The sequence below is a fragment of the Gymnodraco acuticeps genome, unplaced genomic scaffold, assembly GCF_902827175.1.
Source record: "Gymnodraco acuticeps unplaced genomic scaffold, fGymAcu1.1, whole genome shotgun sequence".
NCBI lineage: Eukaryota > Metazoa > Chordata > Actinopteri > Perciformes > Bathydraconidae > Gymnodraco > Gymnodraco acuticeps.
In genome coordinates this window covers 2,857,198-2,882,014 of record NW_022990023.1, presented here as the reverse complement: position 1 = coordinate 2,882,014, position 24,817 = coordinate 2,857,198, and the positions used below count along the sequence as shown (strand labels likewise).

The window sequence follows — 24,817 nt, the reverse complement described above, 5'->3', positions numbered from 1 at the left end:
CCTAAAAGTAAAACACAAGTTGTTTATTCACAGCCCGAACGCTCATCAACATGACTGGATCACTCATGACAAGTTGTGATCAGCTCCGATTAAATTGTGATATCAATGCTGTAGCTATTCTCCAGGGAGCACGTTTTTTTAATGAAATACCTGTATCCCTCTCATCACAACAAGACTATACACTGTGCAGGAAAAACAATTACATACATGAAAATAACCTTGATGCATGGGAATGAATCACACAAACTATCTTCCGTGGCTATACTGATGTCACAGTAACGGTCAACCACAGAAACGTAAGTCCTGCGGGGCACAAGTTGAATACATATAAAACATTTGTACATCGTTCTTAATGTGATGTATAGTAGCTTGGATAGCTGTCCATACCTTCAGACAGCCTAAAAGTAAAACACAAGTTGTTTATTCACAGCCCGAAAGCAGCATCGAGATAACTGGATCATCTGCAGTGTTGGGCAAGTTACTTCCAAAATGTAATACAGTACATTACTTATTACTGTCTTTTTTAAGTAATAGGCTACGTTACATTACAATATTACTGTCTCTGAAATTTAATGACTTACACTACTTTTATATGAACCTACTTTTGATCACAAATACATGGATCCTGAGATTGAAGCTCAAGCCGGTGACCAGTGAGATTGTTCTAACAATTTCCAATAAATGTTATTCTGAAACATAACTATCACTGTTGTCTTTCCATATAAATGAAGCCAAAAATATGTCAAGCTGGCGCTTAGCCCTCCAAAAAGTGCATGGTTGCAACTTAGACAGTTAAGCATTTTATATCAGTGGATCCTCATGGTGCAGACAGAATTGCTTAGACACAGGTGTCACATGAACTTTAAATGTTCTGGAAAGTTCCTTATACAGCTTTAGCCTTTTTTAAGTCCCTAAGTGACACACACTGAACAGTCTGGTGGGTTATGGTCCTTGTCATTTGCTTTTGTGTTCCCATAACAACATGTCCAAGATGTCCATGTGCCAGGCTAACACATGTGACAGAACTATCTACATTTGGAAAGGTTTTTTGTTGCTAAAGTTAACATTCAAGCCATTTAAGAATAAAAATGCTTACATGACATGTCATTTGTTAAACATTAAGCTGTCTTCAGCTCTTTTCTGATTCTGATTACATATAACCTGTTGTAGAAACATTTATTGATGAAATTGATATGAAACAAATGCCATAAATATTGATGTGACACTTATGTCACATCGGGACATTAACCCTAAACATTCACAGTAAACCCGGAGTGACATATATGCACAATTACAAATATGATTATGATCTGCTCAGTTAATTTAGCTGATTCAATTATATTTAGTTAACATATTCTTTATTATTCAATTCAAGTATGTTCAAACAAATGTAAACCAAAAAATCATCCTCATTAATGAAGTTATAAATAAGAGTTACTTTACCATTAAAGCCCAATGTGACACATATGTCACATTTCAGATATTTGACACTAGGGGGGGTTACTTGTCAGAAATGTGTTCTCGGTGGTCTATTTAGTCTAAATGACGTTCCCCTTAATTTCCCCAAAAGTATAAATGGGTCCGGGTTCTTATGGGTTAAACGTATAGGCTTAAGGCATAATAGAACTACTGTATTATATGTATTCAACTTGTGCCCCGCTGGACTTACTTTTCTGTGGTTGACCGTTACTGTGACATATCAGTATAGCCACGGAAGATAGTTTGTGTGTTTCATTCCCATCCATCAAGGTTATTTTCATGTATGTAATTGTTTTTCCTGCACAGTGTGTAGAGTCTTGTTGTGATGAGAGGGATACAGGTATTTCATTTAAAAAACGTGCTCCCTGGAGAATAGCTACAGCATTGATATCACAATTTAATCGGAGCTGATCACAACTTGTCATGAGTGATCCAGTCATGTTGATGAGCGTTCGGGCTGTGAATAAACAACTTGTGTTTTACTTTTAGGCTGCTCAGAGCTACTATACATCACATTAAGAACAATGTACAAATGAAAGTCGGACACATTTATATAATTTAAATGATTTATTCAAGTTTGCAATATTTTGAACAGGCATCCACACAGTCACCTACTTTGTAATGTTCGATACCTCCCTGTAAGCGTCACGATATCCACCTCTCACCCACAACCTCACATACGAGTACTGAATGTGCATCAAAGTGATCTTAGGAAGGCAGAAATAGCAAAAGATGAACGTAAAGGACAAACGAGGCGATCGACATGGTGAATCAACAATGGGTCCTCAATGTACACGCCCCGGATTCCTATGACGAAAATAATAGAATGTCGCCAGTTGTCATGACTCACGTTATACTGCAACACCGGCATGCTGGCGGTACTCCGGTACTCATGCACCGTGCCAGTACTCAACACTCTCCCGCCGTTCTTATTATACATCCATATATATATATACAGCCGCCCGGTACTCAGTAGATGCGTCATGAGGTGCCGAACGGACATTCTCATCGCTCTAACCGCTGGAGTTTCACAGCGGCTGTCAGCTGTTTACTCCTGTCATTCAAACAGAACGTGCTGGAGAGGGGGCGGGGCTTATCTTCTCCATGTAAATACTGTGGTGGAAACGACTATGTCAAAATTAACCTATTTGACCGTGATTTAATAGTAATACACGTTTCAAAATAATAATAATAATAATAATGCCGAAGTAACAACATACTGAAAACTGTTAGTAAAACCATGTTTTAATGCTTTACAATTTACATACCTAGATGCACGTGTGTTGTGTTTATGCAGTGCAACTCCCACCCAGTGGGTGGCTATGTAGAGTGATAGAACAGAGCAGGCACGCCCCCGAGAGAAGGAAAGCAAGTCACGTCACAAATTAGCATTTCTAAAATGTTAGCGTGGATTAATAAAAGTGCAAAAAGACAGCGGTTGTCGCCGGAAGAAACTTCAAATACAGAGAATGCTGTGCCTGTGTTGGAAATTGTGTCTGATGGGGAGCTTTCTTTGGTTGATCCTCCTGCTCCAAGTTCTAGTGCATTAGCATTAGCACTAGCTCCGCCGCCTCCTCCAGAGTTAGCTTCAACGTTAGCTGCTGCTGGCGCAACTGCCACTGCCACCACCAACACCGGGCAAAGCGATGCACCTGACTGCTGGACAACGGACCAGGTGCAATATTTTTGCAAGACCAATGCATGGCTCCTTCTTAAAGATAAGAAGCTAGGATGTCGGATATGCAGAGATGTCAAATCTTTGGGAATACACACTGGACAAGGACTGAAACTGTCAACTGAATGGGGTGAGTGTGCAGTGTCTCATTTCGGTGTTGACAAGGGCAAACAACAAGCTAGCCTGAGAAAAAAAATCAAAGAACATAAAGAATCACAAGCCCATGTAAAAGCTGCTGACATCCTTACATCTGCTTCACGTGAAACTATTCAACATCAAGTGCAGTCTATGCATACATCTGAATTAGACACCACTATCAGAGTTTTTCGAAACGGCATATAAAATTGGCAAACATAGCCGGCCATTCACAGACATGCCAATTGATTTGAATGTACAGAAACTGAATGGGCTGAACGTGGGCAGGGTTTTGCACTCCAATAAAACCTGTGGCGAAATCATCGACCACATAGCTCATGAGCTGAAGAAAAAAATGGCAAAAGACATTACAGAAAACCAAAGAAAACTCTGTGTTTTGGTCGATGAATCTACCACTATTAGTGGTAAAACGGTGCTTGTTGTGTGTCTACGCTCAGCATTAGCTGATGCTGAGCCCGAAACGTTTTTTTTGGGAGCTGATCGAGTTGGATGGAACAACGGCTGATGACATCACAAAGGCGTTAATGGAGTGTCTTGGAAGAGATTTTAACGAGGACTTTTTAGGTCAGTGTTTCGTTTCTTTTGCATGTGATGGGGCTTCAGTCATGCTAGGGAAGAGAACAGGCGTTGCTACCCAGTTGTGTAGTAAATTCCCAAGCCTGTTTGTGTGGCACTGCTCCAATCATCGTCTAGAGCTGGCAGTTGGGGATGTGGTCAAGGAGGTCTCAGGGCTCAATCATTTCCAGATCTTTTTTGACAAACTCTATTCCTTGTTCCATGCCTCCCCCAAAAATCAGAGGCAGTTAGCGCAGTGTGCGCAAGCAGTCGGACAGCGTCTCCTGGTGATAGGGCGTGTTTTGTCCATCCGCTGGGTGGCTTCAAGTGAAAGGAGCGTCAGAGCAGTCTGGGAAAACTACCGAGTGCTTCATGATCACTTCACAAATGCTGCAAACGACACGAGCAGGGATTCCAGAGACAGAGCAAAGTACAAGGGCCTGGATGATGTGCTCACATCTGCAACGTTTGTCAGCAATCTGGGACTGATGTACGATGCGCTCACAGAGCTCAGCGACCTCTCTCGGCAACTCCAAAAAAGAGAGATGACACTGCCTACAGCAGATAGGCTCTTAACTCGAGAAATACGAGTTTTTGAATCCATGGTCACCATGCCTGGCCCACACATGACTACAGTTCATACAGCTCTAGCTGAGAAGTCCTTCAAGGGTGTTGCCCTGCGTGAGAATGGCAGGCTTGTACAGATTCATGCAGGTCAGTTTTTTCCGCAGTATGGTAGAGAATCTGAGACACAGAATGACTTCCACAACCTCCTCTCATGTCAGCACAAGAGAAATCCCATTACATGGCCGGGAGGCCCGGGACAATCAGCTAATCCAGGACATGAAAGTTATCCATCCTGGAAGTTGGCCTGAAGAGGAGTTAGACGTACAGTATGGGGACGTAGAGGTGCTACGTTTGTGCGAAGTGCTGAAAGTGGACAGAAGAGAGACTGTTCAGGGCTTTCGCGAATACAAGGAAACCAGGGCATCCCGTACACCTGCTGCCATGGAGCCTCTACTGAAAGCAGTCCGAACCATCGCTGTCTCCACTAGTGAGTGTGAGCGGGCATTCAGCTGCATGAACGATATCCTTACTGCAAAAAGGAATGCTCTCTCTGTCAGCCGACTGTCCAGCCTGGTTTTCATTAAATGTAATGGACCATCACTAGGACTGTTCAATCCGGAACAGTATGTGAGGTCCTGGCTGGCAAAGGGAAGGAGAAGTGCTGATGAAAGAGCCTGTCCAGCTCCAGCCCCTGATACTGATGTCCACAAGGCCTTCTGGAGCCTTTTCTAACAATGTGAAGTATATTGCAAAGCAGCTCACCCAGTGAGAAGACTTTTGGCATAATGTGCCGATTTGTACAGATCCTGGAGATAGAAGGACTTCAGACCAACCAGGGAGTTATCTGATCAGCTTGGTGTTCAATGTAACTCTTTACCATGGCTCAGACTTTGTTACTTGCAGTTACAGTTTCTCATTTTAGATTGTGCAAATTTTGCATTTGTTTTTACATGTTCTTTGTTCATGCTCTTTATCATTTTTCTGAGTTGGAAAGTTAGATTGCATCATAGTTTACTTTATACATATTTGTATTCTTCAGTGGTGAAGTATATTGCAAAGCAGCTCAGCCATGTGAGAAGACTTTTGGCACTTTTTCGTTTTTCGTTTTCTGAGTTGGAAAGTTAGATTGCATTCAAAATGTACAGAAATACTTAATTTTGTTAAAGCTTTTTATAAAAAATGCTTCTGACCAGAGCTTTGTTTCCTTGTCATTAATGTTGAACACCACCAGAGGGGCTCTCACCTGAAAGGTCTCTGCTTCATGTGTCTTCAGCAGAAGATCTAGACTTTGATTGCTATATTTTCAGTTAATATTGACCTTACTGCGCTTTAGCCATATCCGCTGCCTATCATAAAAAATGTTAAGTACAGTGAACCTTTCTAAAATATACAGTAGTAAAGAGACAAACCCACCAGCATTATAGTAGCCAAATTCTTGTTTGTGGGCTGTATATATAAAATTGACTTGAAAAAGTTGCTGATTTTAGAGTACTGGCACCTTTTTCATTCCAATTCAAGCACTGCCTCTGTCGACTTTCCTGAAGTACTCCCCCGTTGATAGAAATCAACACGTAATGAATTAAGACCCCACGGTTTGATGATTGATAGGTGTGTGGGTTGTCTTTCATTTTGACACGCAGAAAAATGTTATAATAAACATAGATACTGTATGTTAAATGGATATATCCGCCTTCTTTCATTTATCTTTCCATTCCCACAACAATATACATAAATAAATGGCATTTTGGACATAGTTCGAATGGTGATTAATCATGATTAATTAATTTGTAAGCTGTGATTAATCTGATTAAAAATTGTAATCGTTTGACAGCCCTAATATATATACTGTTATTTCACACACGCTATAGTATATATATATATATATATATAGACTGATATACAATACAGCTTTATTTATAAACTGCTAATAGTCAATGTCTGTAGAACTACAAAACAGCATCCATTTGGCGTGTGTGGAATAACAGTATATATATTAGGGCTGTCAAACGATTAAAAATTGTAATCAGATTAATGTGTTGTCGCGTCGCTGTGTTCGTTGCTACTGTGCTGGAGCGGTTGTGCGGCTGCTTCTGCTACGTCTGTGCGTAAAGCAGCCGCTGCTGGCATTATTCATACTACGCAGGATCCTATCTCTGGAACCCATTGGTCGATTTGGGTGATTGACACCTTTTTTGAAACTTTGGAGCCAATAGAATCGAGGGGGAGTTAGTAAATCCCGCTTTACACTTACGTCAAGGAGAGAGAGGCTTGCATAAACAGCACGTGAGAAAGCCTAAACCCCGGACTCCAAAACGTTATACCTATTCTGCGGCCATGAATGTAATGATGGATTATCAGGAACAATTCTAAAGTGACTAAGAGACATTGGATTAACCTTGAGCAGCGTTTTTATTCCCTTGAACACGACTTTTGATCACAAAACAGCAACGGTAAGACATAATTATTTGTATGGTTTAGAACACTGTTGTTGTTTTCTTGCTCTGTTCGGGCTGCTAGCTCAGTGAGTTTGTGTCCTACCGTGATGATACTTATATCAAAATAATCTGTGGAGTATCAGCTTTCAGCTGATATGTAGTTTGTGCAGAACATATTAAGTTTTAAAGATCGTTTTTGCTAGTTAGCACCGGAAGTAGCATCAGCCTGTTTTCACTAAGGGCTAATGCTAACGCTTCTTGTGAGACTTGTGTTTTGTTTCGGTAAAAATGGCTCATATCGTCAGGTAGCTGAGTTTTTTCCCGTTATTTGAGTATAAGACATTCATAGGTTTTTAAATATTAAGAAGCCCTCAGACGCTGTCTCCTGCAGTGACGCGTTTTTCCCCCCGGTATCGGGGGCCGGGCTTAAGAGGTTTTAAACAACCATTCAAATAATTGTCAACCCTGCTTGAAATATTTTAAGGAACAAATCCTGCAAATGAAAGTTTCACAACTATCTTTAATGTCGTCTTTTGTATTGTATTGATACAAAAATAAATAATCATGCTTTAGTGTTGTACTTGAACTGGTTGGTGTTGTCCTTGAACTGTACTTTACAATTATAAGGTCAAGTTAGAGTTGTTTTTAATACCATTAATCTTTGTTGTTACATCGTCAGATAATGCCATTTTTTAAAATAAATATCATTTTATGGCACCACACCAAGGACACTGTTGGAGCATTTAAATCCACATGACAGCCTTTTGTGTTTCAAACATCTTTCCCCAGACACCGAGATTGATATGGAACATGACATCTCTATCGATGACCTGATTAAAGATGTGGACCTCACAAAGTTCTACCGTTACATGGGCTCGCTGACCACCCCAAACTGCAACGAAGCGGTCGTGTGGACAGTCTTTCATGAGCCAATCATCATCCATAAAACTCTGGTGAGTTGGCCATGTTTAGTCAACACATGCCCCCAGGCCCGGACTGGCCATCGGGAGGACCGGGAGGTTTCCCGATGGCCTGGCCTGTTAAGTGGCCTGCTGGCCTGAGGATTTGTTTTTGTATGTATGTATTGTGAACGCAACGCTGCGCAAATGTGGGTCTGACTCTGCCTCACAGAGGGTGACTGGCTGTCTACATGATGTGGCCTGCCGACATGGCCACTTTCATACAGATCATACACTAAAGCCCTCGATTGGTCTCTCATTCAAGCTCGGGAGGGTGTGTATGTGTGGCGGGCGCGAGCGTGCGAGAGAGAAAGCGCGCGCACTGGTTACGTGTTTTGTTGTTGTTAGCATCTGGTGCTAGGGAGCGGCGCTAATGGATATAATGAGCTGACTGTCAACAAGGTGGAGGAGAGTCCTCTCCTGTCAGACTGAGAGACTGATAACTACAGCTCAGGTAAGGTAAAGGACTCTTGAGTGTAAGATAGTTAACTTAGTCTGAGTTATCTCAGTGGGACTCAAACGCTTTGGTCACCATTTATGTAAACACATATTTCCATTTGAAGGGGGAGTGATTAGTAAAATATGCATGAATAATAATTTAAAAAAATTAACTAGGTGACTGGCTGTCTACATGATGTGGCCTGCCGACATGGCCACTTTCATACAGATCATACACTAAAGCCCTCGATTGGTCTCTCATTCAAGCTCGGGAGGGTGTGTATGTGTGGCGGGCGCGAGCGTGCGAGAGAGAAAGCGCGCGCACCGGTTACGTGTATTGTTGTTGTTAGCATCTGGTGCTAGCTAGCGGCGCTAATGGATATAATGAGCTGACTGTCAACAAGGTGGAGGAGAGTCCTCTCCTGTCAGACTGAGAGGCTGATAACTACAGCTCAGGTGAGGTAAAGGACTCTGAGTGTTTAGATAGTTAACTTAGTCTGAGTTTTCTCAGTGGGTCTCAAACGGTTTGGTCACCATTTATGTAAACACATATTTCCATTTGAAAGAGGAGTGATTAGTAAAATACGCATGAATAATAATTTAAAAAAATTAACTAGGTGAAAAAAGGTAAGATAAACTTTAAAAACTTGTTGAGAGCTAAAACTAGTCTTTGCTGCTGCCTCAAAGAGGAGCAGGGAGGAGAGGGGGAGACGAGTGAGGCTGGTTCAGGAGGCCAGACACACTCACAACTATAAATGAACCAAAAACAAATAAATAAACAAGTTTCAATGTTTTTTCATATTGGATATGGTATGTTATTGGTTATGGCCATGTTCTTATGATTTTATGATTATTTAAATGTATACTGTTCTGTTTCATATGGGTGTAGTCAGGCGCTGGTGTAGTCTCTTTATTTCCCCCTCAAAGTGCACCAGATTGATGCATTTAAGTCCAACATTTAAAAAAAAAAAATCTTACCGGGGGGGGGGGCATGCCCCCGGACCCCGGACCCCCCTAGAGGAATTGAGGTCCACCTCCACTTAAAATATGTTCACATGGATAGGTTCCTAAATAGATTTGCAAACATTTTTTAAATAGTAACCCATGTCCATATGTTTATTCTGGGGCAGTAGATTTAAAGTTTAGGGCTATCACTACGTGCAGCAACGCTGTAAATATTGACAAATAAATCCAGGAAAATGGCACAAAAGAAAACTGGTAGTGGCCTGGCTGGGTGTATAATTCCCGGCCTGACTTATTGTCCCAGTCCGGCCCTGCATGCCCCTGTCAGCAGAGAGAGGGACGTAAGGGCCTATTATGTACTTCCAGTGTTACAGAAGCCAAACAATGTTGTCATTGCCGCGTTCATAACTTGTTTATACTGCCACCAAGTGGACGAAAATGGCTACTGTAGCTTTAACCTCAAATACACTTCTTGGTGCACCCGTAGTTAGAAAATAACTCGGCAAAGGGGTTATCTGGGATACCCCTATTGTAGATAAAAACATGATAAAGTGCCTTCTAAGGTGCCTTTTAAAACAGCCTGTGTTTGACGATGCACTGAATGGACACTTTACAAAGATACTGTGTCAAATAGATTAACCTGGATAATCAGTTGGAGAGAAATAGCATTACATCATTTATGGGTTTTCCTTGTGTCTCCATCTGACATTTAACTAGTGTCTGTCCAATAAGAACAACCATGTATTTAATGTATATAGCACATTAAGTGTGGACAATATCTTGTAGACAGCACTTTAATAAGAAAATAGTGCGGGGAGAAATACATGACCTGTATCCTGGAAGAAAATTGTTGTACATGAATGTCTATTACAGCCTAAATCTGAAAGGCCCATTAAGAGTTAGCTCCTACTTTGATCTGCTTTACCAGTGAACGAAAGTGCCAGCGGAGGAGAGCGATAAACAGAAGTAATACAATGTCAAAAGTGGGTGTGGAAGATGTCAGCAGGTTCCTTGCTGCCTCACAGTTTCTACCCTGGTAAAACGTCAGCTGTCTTCTGAGTTGTGTACAAAATCCTGGATGGGAAGGGTTTCATTTCTGTGTTCTGGATACGAACAACATTTAATTTAAAAAAAAGTGACCTATTGCAAGTGGAGTCACATGCAACCTGTGTTACATCATTGACCACCCATATATGCAGGGAAACGTCACCAGACTGCATGGTGCTGGGATATACAGGTGCATGTGAGAGTCCTGTTTTGATAATCATGTGAGATAATCAGGTTTGTTTTATCGGTTTGGTCTAACTCCGAGTAAATAGCTGTGCAGACTGCGTGACAGAAAAACAGATCGTTGAGTCACATGTTCAGAATGACACACAATCTTTAAAGATCTACCTGACAGGCCCTCTGCAGATAAACAGGTGCACATGTCACATTGTCAGGTGGAAGAGCAGGTGCGTGACTCTTTGACCCAAATTGCACGTATACCAGTCTGTTTTGAGGGCATGATGATCGGAAAAAATAATCTCAAAGATCGCGTGAAGTGCAACCATTCTTTTTAACAACAAATCAGATTTATATCCTTCATAAAAGTATTAATTTGAACACTGTTTACTGCCTTATCATTTAAAGGTGTAGTCTAAAATGTAACAACATGTATATTTATGAAGTGGAACTAAATAGCCTTCAAGTGCAAAAAATGTCCATCCTTTCACGTACATTATAAGTCAGGTTTTGAAACGCTCTATAGATATAACGTTGAATTACTTTAAGCATCATTTATCTATGTTATTTTGTGGATGCAGCATTATGTTTTAAGTATAATGTATAATCTTCTGTTTACAGGTGAAAGGGAGAACTACCTAATAAATAGCTATGATAATATCTATTTTGGGGCCCATTTTATTCTCTTTATACCTTCTCCCCCTTGAACTAATTTTTAGAAAACATGCCGTTTCCTACGACCTTTATGCGGACGACTCCCAAATATACCTACCCCTAAAAAAAACACCAGCTCTCTGATGCCCCTGGTTGACTGTCTTAATGACATAAAGGCCTGGATGGCGCTAAACTTTTTAAACATAAATGAGAGCAAAACGGAGGTCATTATATTTGGACCAAATTGACCTGGGTTCCCTGCAACCGTATGCAAAACCCATGGTCACAAATCTGGGCGTCAACATTGACAGTGCTTTTACATTGGATAAACAGATAAACTCTGTGGTTAAGTCCAGTTTTTATCACTTGAGGCTCCTGTCCAAAATTAAACCGGTTTTATCTATTATTGTAATATTTTATTATAATGTTATGTTTGCTGTGAAGCACTTCGGTACACCCTCTGTTTTTAATATGCGCTATATAAATAAAGTGGATTGGATTGGAATGGAGGAAACCGTTTGTGGCTCCAGGGCAGAGTACTTGCAACGCCTCATAAATCACCTCAAGGCAAATGACTTGATGTGGCATCCAGGGTTGAACCCATGTTTAACAATGACACAATTTTGGGGTGTGGATTTAAAAGGATATGATTTTACATAATCTGCGGCGTGTGGAGACAAGGCTGTCATGACCAGATCCGAGGGAGTGTTTACATTTTACACCCTCAGGTTGTCTTTGCAATTATTTATGACACCTTTTGAATTCGCTTGAAGGTAAAGAGACACAATTGATGTTTCACCTAACCATCATTGGGGCTGGCCTGCTGGCTCACGCTCCATGTAGTCTCTTTATTTATGTTTCTTTTGTGCTGTTGGTAGATTCAGAAGTTCCCCGAAAAGGCAGGGTTCAGAAATGTTTATCGACCTACACAAGCTCTTAACGGACGGCAGGTGTTGGCTTCCCCTGCAACTCCTTTACCCAGTGAGTGGTAAAATTAAACACATATAAGACCCATAATATCTAAGACTGACATATTCAACATGACTGTTCTTCTATTTTTCAGGTCATCCATGGTGCTATCATGATCACTGTGGTATGTAGGGGCAAATGTACAAATGTGATGAGTGGACAGCTTTAAAGTGATAATGCTGTTATAGAACTGGTTCCCCTGGAATTCCAGAGTACACACAATCTGAGTGGAGCCGTCTGCCCAATGCCTACTGCGCCGGGGAAAGCCAGTCACCCATCAACATTGCGAAAAGCAGCGCCGTGAAGGAGGAGAAACTCGGTGCTTTCCACTTTGAAAAGTTTGACGACAAACATGTCATCGAGAAAATCATTAACACAGGCCACACAGGTTTGTTCACCCTTATTATTGGCTGTTTCTGTGGACATTTATGGAATCTAGACACAAAAGAAGGACTTATTATTATTATTAAGCTCGGGCTAAATCTGTTTGCATATAAATCAGCCTTTTATTATATTTATTTTAATCATCCCAAAGCGTATCTAAAGCTTTAGTTACCTCTATCTCAAGAGGGTTATAGCTGCAACCATTAATACAAGTATTTATCAAAATACAACAATTTAGATGACTGGTTAATGGTTTCAGATAAATATAGATGATAATAGGGCAACTTTAAGGTGCTATTTTTACCATTTCATTTCACCTAACAAATCAAGTCCCTTTGCCTGTCATTGAAATAATTTCATTATTTGACAAAATAGTGTCAAGAATACAAACAATTTAAAAAATTGTTAGTTAAATAGGAAAAACACATTTAAGTCTGTGAAAACATGTAACACTTTCTACCTGTGTTCTCATTTGACTCCCAGTGAAGTGCGTACTGAAGGAGGGTGTGGAGGTCTCAGGTGGAGGTTTGGGACACGTCTTCTCCACCCTTCAGTTGCACTTCCATTGGGGCGCGCATGACTCTGAAGGCTCTGAGCACACAGTGGATTCAAAGAGATACCCAATGGAGGTCAGGCTTTTAAACGTTATTGCATTGAAGTGTGTTCTTATAGATTGAGCTTTTGCCTGTTTTCTATTGATGAATTGTGTCTTTATTCAGATGCACATAGTGAACAAGAGGAAAGATTTAACTCTCGAAAAGGCACTACAAACTACTGATGGTCTGGCTGTGCTTGGATTCTTTATTGAGGTAACTTAAGCGCATTACACTTCTTTTGTCCAAATCCATACTTTACAAACTCTGTATCTGCTAGTATTTTCATAATGGAAAAGTTACAAAACTATACTCAAAGTTATGCATACTACTCTGACACCCTTTATAGACAGCCTCCAGCAATGTAATGCATTACATAAATGTGGGCAAAAAATATGGTGGTGAGAAATATTTGAACAAGATAAAAATCCTTTAGAAAACAAAAGAGAGCTCAAGGACGCCGTGCTAATTGAGCTGTCAATCAAAAGTTATTTCACTAACTGAAACATATCCGCATCGCATACAAGAATGTCACTATCTCTACCTGCTCGCATTTAAAGCATACCTGCACAGGTGTCATGATCCACACCCTATAAAAATACAAAATAAACCCTTATTTGTGTCAATATGAACTGCAAAAATAAATCTACTTTGTGTTGTCAGTTCTACTGTTGGTTCCCAGTTCATGTTATCGTTGGGAGTAATGCTTTATTTTCTCTTGTGTCTACATTTGACATTGAGAAAAGCCAGTTACACAACAGACTAACCTGCTTGTTTCCAGGCCACAAGCGCAAAGGAAAAAAGCCGCAGCAGTTCAGAACAAGGCGCGGTAAGAGATGGAAGCTTTCAGCAGATTGTGCTACTGTGGTCCAATTAGCTACTTCTGATTAAATGTTCCTTATTTATTCACCATGTTTTTCTCTGCACACACAGTCCTCATCTGATATGGACGCCTTGAAAAAACTCACCAGCTATCTTTCAGCTATTAAAAACATCAGTGAGTGCACACCTGTTTTGTTGGCATACATTACGTAAAATACAAGTGGCACTACATCTTGGGCATTTTGGTTTTCAATGCAGTTTCAGAAGTTAACGTCACCGAAGAGATCTCCATTGACGACTTGCTTGGCAGTGTGAACAGAGAGTCATACTATCGCTACAACGGCTCCTTGACCACGCCTTCCTGTAACCAAGCTGTGGTCTGGACCGTGTTTAAAGAGTCCATCAAGGTGGACGAAACCCTGGTACGTGCTACTCACCATCAGCTGAATATAAAGGGTATATGCAGTGGTGTAAAGTAACTAAGTACATTCACTCAAGTACTGTACTTAAGTACAATTTTGAGGTACTTTACTTGAGTGTTTCCATGTTATGCTACTTTGTACTTCTACCCCACTACAATTCAGAGGAAAATCTTGTACTTTTACATTTATTTAGCACTCTTAGTTACTACATATTTGGAATAATGATGTGAAATATACCCAACACTTAAATCAGACTTTAGTTACACCTGGAGTAAATTCACAAGCTACGCTGCACAAAGTGATTAAAACTAGCTACATCTTTACAAGCTTTGATAACACTTGCATCAATATCTATAATCAAAACATATCATATATAATATTCTAAAATGGACCAATCTGCATTATGACTACTTTTACTTTTGGTACATTAAGTGTATTTTGATGCTGATACTTTTTCACTTTTAGTTGAGTAACCCTTTGAATGCAGGACTTTTACTTGTAACAGAGTATTCCTATACTCTTGTACTTCTACTTTTACTTAAGTACAAGTTCTGACTACTTCTCCCACCGCTGGGCATAAGTGGTGGAATATAACTTTGCATAAAAACATAATAGCAATAATCCATGAAACAGTACTCAACCATAATTCTTATCCCCAGAACTAAAAATGAATCTTAAGATTTATATATGGACCGTTTTTATGTATCAACAGGGTTTCTAACACCATTAACATTTAGCAGAAGTATAAAATGAGATTCAAATAGTTTCTGTAATGGAAGTGGGGTTACTCAACGTCACAAGATAAGAATGACTAATGTTCTTCGGGGACGTAGATAATAATGAAATGCATTGTTGTGAGGATTCTCTGATGTGACAAAACAAAGAAGCTAATCAAATTGTCACATCTGTTACGCACATTGTAACATGACTGGAAACTAAACAAACACTGATTAAATAGTTTAAAACTCAGATGTAGTTTAGGTTTAGTTTACTATTTGTTATTTCTCACAAAAATAAGGCTTGAGGTGCTCTATGTTCTTATTGTCAACAAATCCCAAAGTCCTTCCCAATCAATTTTGGCACTACCTAGATTTTCCAAGTATTCAAATGTTGCCCGAATTGAATGTGCTCAATCGAGCAACAAGATGACAAGAGCACCAGTCAAACCTTTAATGGCAGCTAACGTGATGATAAGATGGCATTCAAGTTTAGTTTAGTAAGGCAGTGAGATAATACTGTAGATGTAGTGTGGTCGTCCACTCCTTAAGTCAGAAGGTTGTGAGTTTGAGTCAACATGTCCATTGGTCCTTGGGCAAAATACTTAACCCCAGATTCTCCTGGTGTGAAAATGGCTCCTTGCTCTTTATGAATGAGGTATGAATGCTTGACTGATGACGCGTAGTATGTAAAGCACTTTATATACAAATATAAATACAGTCCATTTACCATTTGGGATCAACCTTGAATGCAGAAACAATAACTGTAATATCAATTTATTGTTGGATTTGTTAATAGGACACACTTACCGTTTGAAGTCATCACATTTGTTTATCTTTTGCAGTTGTTTGCTGCAGATGTCAATGAGTCACTTGGTATCTTCTTCATCTGTGCTATCTTCATTTCCTGCTTGTGTCGCAGACTTTTGGTGTTTAGATTTTGATTAAGGTCACATAAGAACATTCAATTCCGCTCCTGCAAAAACCTCGTGTTTTTATATTCAACATGTGAGGTTATGCTCACACTCTTTACCCAAACAGTTCTGAACGCCATCACTCAAAGGCCAGTCAGTGTTTAATTTGAAATCCAATGGTGTGAAATCTAAGCTACAACAATATAACATATTAGTATTCTTTGTACAGTACCAATCAAAAGTTTGGACACACCTTCTCATTCAATGTTTTTTGTTTATTTAAAGTTGTTTCTACTTTGTAGATTAATACTGAAGGCATCACAACTATAAAATAACACATGGAATTATCTAGTAAACAAAAAAAGTGTTAAACAATCCAGTATATGATTTTTATTTTAGACTCTTCAAAGTAGCCCCCTTTTGCCTTGATGACAGCTTTGCACACTCTTGGCTTCTCTGTCAGCTTCATGAGGTCGACACCTGGAATGGTTTTCAATTAACACGTGTGCCTTGTCAAGAGTCCATTTGTGGAATTACTTGCCTTCTTTATGTGTCTCAGACCATCAGTTGTGTTGTGCAGAGGCAGAGGTTAGTGCACAGTGGGTAGCCCTATTTGACTACTGGTGTAATCTATATTATGGCAAGAACCACTCATCTCAGTAAAGAGAAACGACAGTCCATCATCACATTAAGAAATTAAGGTCAGTCAATCCGGAACATTTCAAGAACTTTGAATGTATCCTCAAGTACTTTGGTCTGATGAGTCAACATTTCTTTTTGAGATGCAGGGAGGGTGATCGAATTTACTTGCACTATTTATTTCTGTTTTATTGTGTTGCACTGTTGGAGGAGCCTGTGACCTAAGATTTTCATCGTCATAACTACACTGTAGCTATGTATGTATGACCAATAAAAGCCTTGAACCTTGAATGGTTTCTTCATGAGTGGTTCCCACCGTGAAGCCTGGAGGAGGAAGTGTGATGGTGTGGGGGAGCTTTGCTGGTGACACTGTTGGTGATTTATTCAAAATGCAAGGCACACTTTACCAGCATGGCTACCACAGCATTCTGCAGCAGCATGCCATCCCATCTAGTTTGCGCCTACTGGGACAATCATTTGTTTTTCAACAAGACAATGACCTCAGACCTCCAGGCTATGTGAGGGCTATTTGACTAAGTGCTGCATCAGAGGACCTGGCATCCTCAATCACCCAACCTGAACCCAATTGAGATGGTTTGGACTAACTTTTTTCCCCATCTTCCCGGAACCGTCCCGAAATACAATCTAAGCCGTCCCGAATTTGAAATGTAAGTTTTTCTACATTATCATTAGTTAAAAGCATTCAAAGTGACCTTTAACATAAATACAACATCATACAAATCATTAGATGATAATTCATCAACTTTTTTATTTGAGTAAATCATTCAATCACATAAACAAAGGCCAAATATATTTAAACAAACACACAAATGAGAAAATTACTCTAATATTGAATCCAATCAAGTCCCATCCAATTCACAAAAAAATCCAACACTGTGTCCTGAAGACAGAACCCAGAGTAACCACTAACCAGGAGGACAGTCTGTAACACAGTCAGGAGACCTTTACAAACTGCCCCGCCCCCTCGCACACAGACGGGAGAGAGATCTCGTCTGGATTGGAAAACTCGAAAATACATCATAGACGCATGTTGTAGTCTTATTGCATATTAGAAACGGAGTTGGTGAAACTAAAACTGCGATATAGGCCTAATGTGTATGTAGCAATAATACATATGACATATATTTTTTAAATGTCTCCAGTACCGATAAAAAGTCCGATAACGTCGGAGTTTAACGTTACCACTGTCTTTAATAATTCCGGCCCGGGGCCCGTTTAATACCGGGGCTCGGTACCCATCCCTACATGGGGAGAGGCGCAGCATATTGCTAAGGACTAAATACGATGGAGAGTTCTCATCTCAGCCTTATTACCCATAGGGGATGAAGAGGAGTAAGTAAATAAAGAGGCCGGTGCTCCAGGGTCTGGTTCTGCTGTGCGTATTTGTGATGTAACGGTAAAACATTTCAATTCCTCCACGAGATGCCATTGTACATCACTCAACCCGCGAAATACACACACTCAGTACATAGCTAGACCCGCGAATTTGCGGGCCAGGAATTCGCTGGCACAGCCAGCTGGGCGGCTGGCTGACAGCCAGCGGCACAGCTGTAGCTACGTGTGTGTGTATTTCACGGGTTTCTAAATGTTTTGTGCGTGTGCGTTTATGTTGACAAGGAGGTTTAATAACTGTGTGCTACATAAAACGTGCAGTCGGTTTCATTTTCATCGCCGTTTGTAGTAGAGTTAGCAGCAGTGGCGGCCGGCCCATAGGGGCGCTAGGGGCGCCGCCCCACCTCTTCCCACATACAAAAAAAAATATTAAAAAAAATATTAAATTTAAAAATATATATTTAAAAAATATATATATTTTATATTTTTATTTTTAATGAACAAGGTAAATACCATACAATTGGTATCACTAAAATGTATAATCTACAATAAAATCTCGTTTAAAATTGTGTTACGATGTCTAAAGTTACTGATAAGTCACATGTTTCCTGCCTGGCCTTGCCCATGGCATTAGTTTATCATTACCGGGCGGAGCCCCCGAGCCAAACAGCAGCAACCAGCACGTTGCAAAAGTCTCAATAGTAAACTGTGCCGCCGAAACATAATTTCAGCCAATCAGCGCTGTCAAATATTTTGGTCACGAGGGCGGTCACGTTGGCGCCCACGTTGCTTACGTGCGTTGACGTGAGTTGTTTTTTAGACTCGTGAGTGACCAAGGTGACGCAGTAGTTGGATGAGAATGGTGTGCAGGTGGAGTCGGCGGACCTAGGTCCGCACCCAATTCCGTGCAAGAGCTACTCTCTAATCCTTTCCAAAGGAGAAGTTTGGGAGATAAATTGATACTTAAAGACCTTGGACCGGACCAATCCGATTTGTATATATCACAGCAAGCTCGTGAAAAAGACAAAACGTATCAACGAGGCTTCTCACATGGCTAGCTGGATGCAAACGATGCAAACAGGTAAATGCTATCTTTTGTTTCCCATGCTTGCTCTTCAAACAGCCGGGGACAGATACGATCTGTTCAGAAACTAGACAAAAGTTACACAAATACAAACCACAGACTGTCTGTGTCATGGAGAATACAGTCGCTGGTTTATTTATGTCTGTATAGGCCGTTGTTGTGAGTGTGGACGGTCGGAGCATATATAACGTTAGCTTAGCCAAGCTTACGGTGGCCGGCAGGTGCAAACGCGGAGCAACGGCCCAAAATGCATACATAAGCAGGAAACACCTGCAAATAATGAAATGAAAAACAAACAAATCCTGAAAACAAATACAACAGAAAAACGCTGTATTTACAGAAATGATGCAAACTAAATACAACACACAAACCCCGAAAACAAACGCAACAAAAAAACGCTGCAAATACCAAAATGATATGCAAAGTCCAAAGCATGTACAAATCCCAAAACACATTTTTTTTTAAAACATTCCGGAAGTGCTCCAGTCCTCTAGGGGGCGCGCTACGTGGAACAGATTGATGTCTGACCAGACATAGAGAGAACGAACAAGACTGATGGAAATTGGGAGGAAAGAAAGTTAATTTAAGTGGAGAAAGATATAAGAAGGTAAGTTTTGTTTTTATACATAGAGCGTCATATTTATATAGCTAGCGTTAGCGTGCCTAACTACTACACTAGCTGAGGAGAGCTTCACGTGAAGAGAAGATAAAGTGAGGGAAGAACATTGTTAAAAGAGTTGACAAATCAAGTGCAGGCAAATAACACGGGCCATAGTGAGTACCGCGGAAAAAGGACATTTGAATTCTTAGCAGTTTGTTTATATGTATGTATTTGTGTATAGATGTTGCAACTATACAGAGCTTTAGCAATTACCTGTAACTATGGTCATGCTAATAAAGCTATTGAATTGAGAGAGAGAGAGAAGTGACAACATGTGAAGAGGGACAAAGTAATGACAGGAGAGTAGTGTGCATTAGACATGCTCAAGAACAAATATAGAGAAGACATTCAAGGAGAGAGAGAGAACACAGATTCAACGGTAAACATGATGTATCTTTCTATTTATTTAGCTAATTTAGACTATGTGTTTTTGATTGACTTGATTACATGGATTTACTACATCAATGTATGTATTTTCAGGCCGCCATGTTTTGTCCTTTCTGTGGCCATCATCTGGGGACAGTTCAAGTGTTCTGTGGCTCCTGTGGCAAAAATGTACAGTTTTTGGCAGAAGTTGAACACAACAGTAAGTTCACTTTTTTTTTATTGTATCTGTTTCAAATGCAAGAAATAAGGATTCAACACACTATTCTGTTTAGAATACTAATTGGCAGATGCGTATCACTAGTTATCAGCATGAAGGACACATTTTGTCATTTTCTGTTTATGTGAAATATGTAGAAGCCATCATTAAATTGGATGATTAAATACACAAAACAGCTTATATTATACATTCATAATTGTGTATTAGTTCTATCTTTATAGAGAACATTATACATTTAGAATCAGATTTTGAGACGGTGAGCGGCTGGGAAAGTCACACCGCCATGGGGCACAAACAGTTGCTGACGTGATGTTTTCTTCGCATTCTCAGGCATTCCATAAGGAGGGTCAGGAACTCACGCTTGGGACCCACCAGTGTCCCCTCCATCCTCAGTGTGTCCCCTCATCATCATTGAACTTAACTGACATCTCATGAGAGGGATCGAATGAGGCACCTTTGAAGCCGCGGATTGCTCCATCCCCACACATTGGCTCTATTCATATTGAACCTGCTGCAAGATGTATTTGTTATTTTTGCAGAGAGTTTTGCAACAATGTCCTCTGCAGTCAGATGTTCTGTGCTGGGAAAGACAAAGTGATGTATTGTAATATTAAATGATGAAGCTATAATAAGATTTACAGTATAGAATAGACAAATTAAGTGGTAATAGTAACAATTAATACTAGGGATGCACGATATTGGTTTTTTGAAACCGATACCGATAACTTCCTGCTTCTCAAGACCGATACCAAAAATGTTTTACGCCACTAATTATTTAACGCGATTAACGCATGTGTATTCTTTTTCCTGGCCGCCCCGTAGTTTCAGAGCGCATCGAGTTTAAAATACCATCTACAAGCTGATGCTGACAGCCCCGCTCCTGCCGCCCGCTTGTGGCAGACCACACTTCCACGCTCACCGGCAGGCACCGACTGGCCATCTGGAGGACCGGGAGGGTGTGTGTATGTGTGGCCCGAGTGAGCGAGAGAGAGACCTTACGTGCATTGTTGTTGTTAGCATCTGGTGCTAGCTAGCTGCGCTAACGGATATAAGGAGCTGTTTAAATGAAAACAGAGGAGCGACATTTCGCCACAACTGCGCCGAGCACTTGAGCACTTTATGCAGGAAGCCAGACAGTGGGACATTGTACGAAAAGTCAGCACACTCAGCACGGATAGTGCGCAACATGATTGCAGCGTCCAGGCAGCTCCGGTTCGAGCATATGCCTTGAGTTGCACATAGCTCCAACGCCCATACCACCGACAACATGTTTGTTTACTGTCCTGGCTTCACGGCCGCACACCATTTACGTCACAGCCAGGCATGAGTTAGGGAGCGCTGGATTTGTGAAGAACTCCCCTCTTCCTAAACCACTAATACCACAGTACTGGCAAAACGGGAGGAGCCGAGTGAAAAACAAGCGCCCCTCATCCCAATCCACCCACACCGCAGTATTTTTTCCTTTTTTTTTTACCCAAAAAAATATATTGTATATTATCGGGGCTATTAATACTGGTATCGGGTTATCGGGATGACGTCATAATTCCTAATATCGGACCGATAATTATCGGGCCGATAATTATCGTGCATCCCTAATTAATACCGTTACTCCATTTTGTCTTCTGGCTCAGACTGCATACACATTTGTGTAGTTGCTGTAGTGAGAAGACAGTTGAATAATTATTTTCAAATACATAATGTATGCATGACAGTCATATTTACAAAAGGATGTCGATCCTTTTTGTATCGTCTTCACTAAGATGTTGTGGGTGCCATTTGGAAATGTACAAGTATAATTGTTCTGCTTCTGTCAATGTACCCACTGTGATTGGAGGCTATACAAACAAACCAATGTAAAATAAAGATACACAGCAAACAACTGTGGTCACGATTGCAACTGTGCAACATCGTTTACCTATAGAAGTGTTTCTGACCCTGGGCAGGCTGGACCTCTTCCTGGAATGGGGTTGGTGCTCCATCCTATTTTTACCCAGGAAATAAGTGCACACAAAGGTATTTATTGATTTCATGTTCACAAATTAAAACCTACATGGTATAATTACATTTTAATTAGTCTTACCCGATCAGACGCTGGTTGTGGGTGCCGGAGAGGTCTGATAAAGGTAAACAACAAAAATATTCAAACTACTGTACTGTTAAAACATTCTGCTTCTTGTGGCATAAAATAATATGTTGACAATGTTTTATTTTACCCTGGCAAACTGTTGTCCATTCGTGGAGTGCTCACTTTTGGAACATTTGGAATGTCCCACACCTGCATACACACAAATGACTGACTGAAATAAAATTAATTCACTTTAATTCAGAATAAATGCCACGATAAATCCAAACTGACCAAGGTACATTATATTGTGGAGCGTCCTTTAACTCTCACATTAGGATTTACATTGGGGCACCTATAATATATCTATATGATGTCAAGAGTTACATTTAGGTGCACAATGCTGTCTCTTGACTTGCAAGCTCTTTTACCAAACAAGCTAACGCTAGCTGGTTAAATATGACGCTATTTGTATCAAAACAAAACTTACCTTCTTATATATCAACTTTCTCCACTTCGATCAACTTTGTTTCCTCCGGCTTCAATTTGCAGCACTCTTGTTCGTTCTCTCTATGTCTAGTCAGACATCAATCTGTTCCACGTAGCGCGCCCCCTAGAGGCCTGGAGCACTTCCGGAATGTTTGTTTTTTGTATGTGTTTTGGGATTTGTGTGTGCTTTGGACTTTGCATGTCGTTTTGATATTTGCAGCTTTTTTTTTGTTGCGTTTGTTTTCGGGGGTTTGTGTGTTGTATTTAGTTTGCATCATTTCTGTAAATGCAGCGTTTTTTGGTTGTATTTGTTTTCAGGATTTGTTTGTTTTTCATTTCAGGATTTGCAGCTGTTTCCTGCTAATGTATTTGTTTTTGGCCGTTGTTCCGCGTTTGCACCTGCCGGCCACCGTACAGGCTCCATTCAAAAAACAAGCATTCTAAAAGGTTTTTCGCCTGCCGTCTGTCTGTAGACTTGTCAAAGCATTAATTCATGGTTTTTACAAACCGGTATCAGTATGTTGTTACGTCGGCATCATTTAGAAACGTGTATTACAATTTAATCACGGTAAAATATGTTCATTTTGTTGTAGTTGTAGCTCCCGAGCCAGCGCGTCTTGTTTGAATGATGCGAGTAAACACAGCTGGCAGCCGCGGTGAAACTCGAGCGACTAGAGCGATGCGATAGGAGCGTTTAGAGCGAAGCGAATATTCGCATCGCGTCCGGTCTGAACGCAGCATTAAAGCGAGCTCCGCGCTGCACTGGAAACGCGTCATTACATCACCAGAAGTCCTAATTTAAGGAGTAATTTCTCACAAAAAAAATGTGTTTACTCACTATATCAACAGCCCCACCAAAAATATTTTCCACCAGCCGCCACTGGTTAGCAGGGTATTTTTATTTTAACTCTCGTCCCAAAATTATTTTTTATCCTCCCCGACACTATTTTTTTCGACGACGGGACGTTCTTAAGCTCGAGCCCTGCCACCTTTACAGTAGCTAAACCAAAGCTAACACTTTCCTTTCCCTCACCAGATGATGATGTTTCCGAAGGAGACAGGATATCACAACGTGTTTCGGAGTGCGCAGGGTCTTCACGGCAGGACCGTCTACACCACCGCAGCAGCAGCCAGAGCCCCTGTCTCCATCTCACTGCTGCTCGCGTGTCTCTGCGCCTTTCACTTTAGATTACATTTCTGATACGTTTTACTAATTGGAGCTTCTGTAGAGCCAAATATTGTAATGATTATCAGTCCCTTCAGATTGTCCTTTTAATAATTGTTAGCCAAACACCTCAAATAGTGTTCAATCAGGGATTTTTATAGGCTACCTTAACAGTGCAATTATATCATCTTTTAATCAAGAATACAACAAATAAGCCTCTCTAGATAAGTACATGACATAGGGAGCACTTGATTTAATCATCACCATATGTTTTGTCAAAACATGACATAATTTATAAAACGCAATAATAATTCAGCCTTGGGTAGTAATCGAAGACTTTTGTTGATTATCCTAAACAACTTATATAACCTTACAGAATATTCATAAAGATAAAAATCATTATTATTATATTATATTAGTGTGAGTTTGTTTTGTTGCTTTGATCAGTTATTAATGAACTGTATTATTAATTTAAGAATAATTAATGTCAAGCAATAAAAAGGAATCAATTAGCAATGCTACTATTTGAGCGTGAAATCATTTCTTGACTTGTTTCACATACTGTTATGTGGATTTATGTCACACAGGATAAGAGTAAATACAGTATCTCATGTGAATTAAGCTACCCACATAATGTGTTGTTGCGCAGTGCATTAGCAAATACAATAGATTTGTAAATCTAATTCTTTTTAGGTGATAGTGAAGATTTTAAACAGTATATTTGTCAAAGGTTAAGACTTTAATCAAGGCAAGCTGATCAAGAGCACGGCCACCTTGTGAATTGATTTCAAGAAAATATTTGCTGATCACATTTATACTTTCAATCTTAAAGTTA

At 40.3% G+C, this 24,817-nt stretch overlaps 1 protein-coding gene and 1 long non-coding RNA gene across 3 annotated transcripts in view; one reads left to right on the top strand and one right to left on the bottom strand.

The window, feature by feature from the left end:
* LOC117544934 (carbonic anhydrase 4-like) overlaps nt 1-24,503 on the top strand; it is a 30,355-nt gene extending 5,852 nt beyond the window's left edge. Inside the window, exons 8-17 of the mRNA XM_034214469.1 lie at nt 7,657-7,820; nt 11,984-12,086; nt 12,169-12,198; nt 12,286-12,462; nt 12,942-13,087; nt 13,178-13,267; nt 13,833-13,880; nt 13,985-14,048; nt 14,132-14,295; nt 23,854-24,503. Of these exons, the coding sequence (XP_034070360.1) occupies nt 7,657-7,820; nt 11,984-12,086; nt 12,169-12,198; nt 12,286-12,462; nt 12,942-13,087; nt 13,178-13,267; nt 13,833-13,880; nt 13,985-14,048; nt 14,132-14,295; nt 23,854-24,018 (1,151 nt within the window). The 3' untranslated portion in view covers nt 24,019-24,503. The remainder of the gene's footprint in view (nt 1-7,656; nt 7,821-11,983; nt 12,087-12,168; nt 12,199-12,285; nt 12,463-12,941; nt 13,088-13,177; nt 13,268-13,832; nt 13,881-13,984; nt 14,049-14,131; nt 14,296-23,853) is intronic.
* Nucleotides 20,716-23,152, bottom strand: LOC117544935. Of its 2 annotated transcripts, none has more exons than XR_004568737.1 (5): nt 22,819-23,152; nt 22,480-22,563; nt 22,347-22,380; nt 22,182-22,246; nt 20,716-20,846 (listed from the first exon to the last, which is right to left on the bottom strand). It is a non-coding gene; the product is annotated as an uncharacterized LOC117544935 (long non-coding RNA). The 2 variants fall into 2 exon arrangements; XR_004568736.1 differs by having other exon boundaries at nt 22,480-22,541.
* Nucleotides 24,504-24,817: the final 314 nt, after the last annotated feature.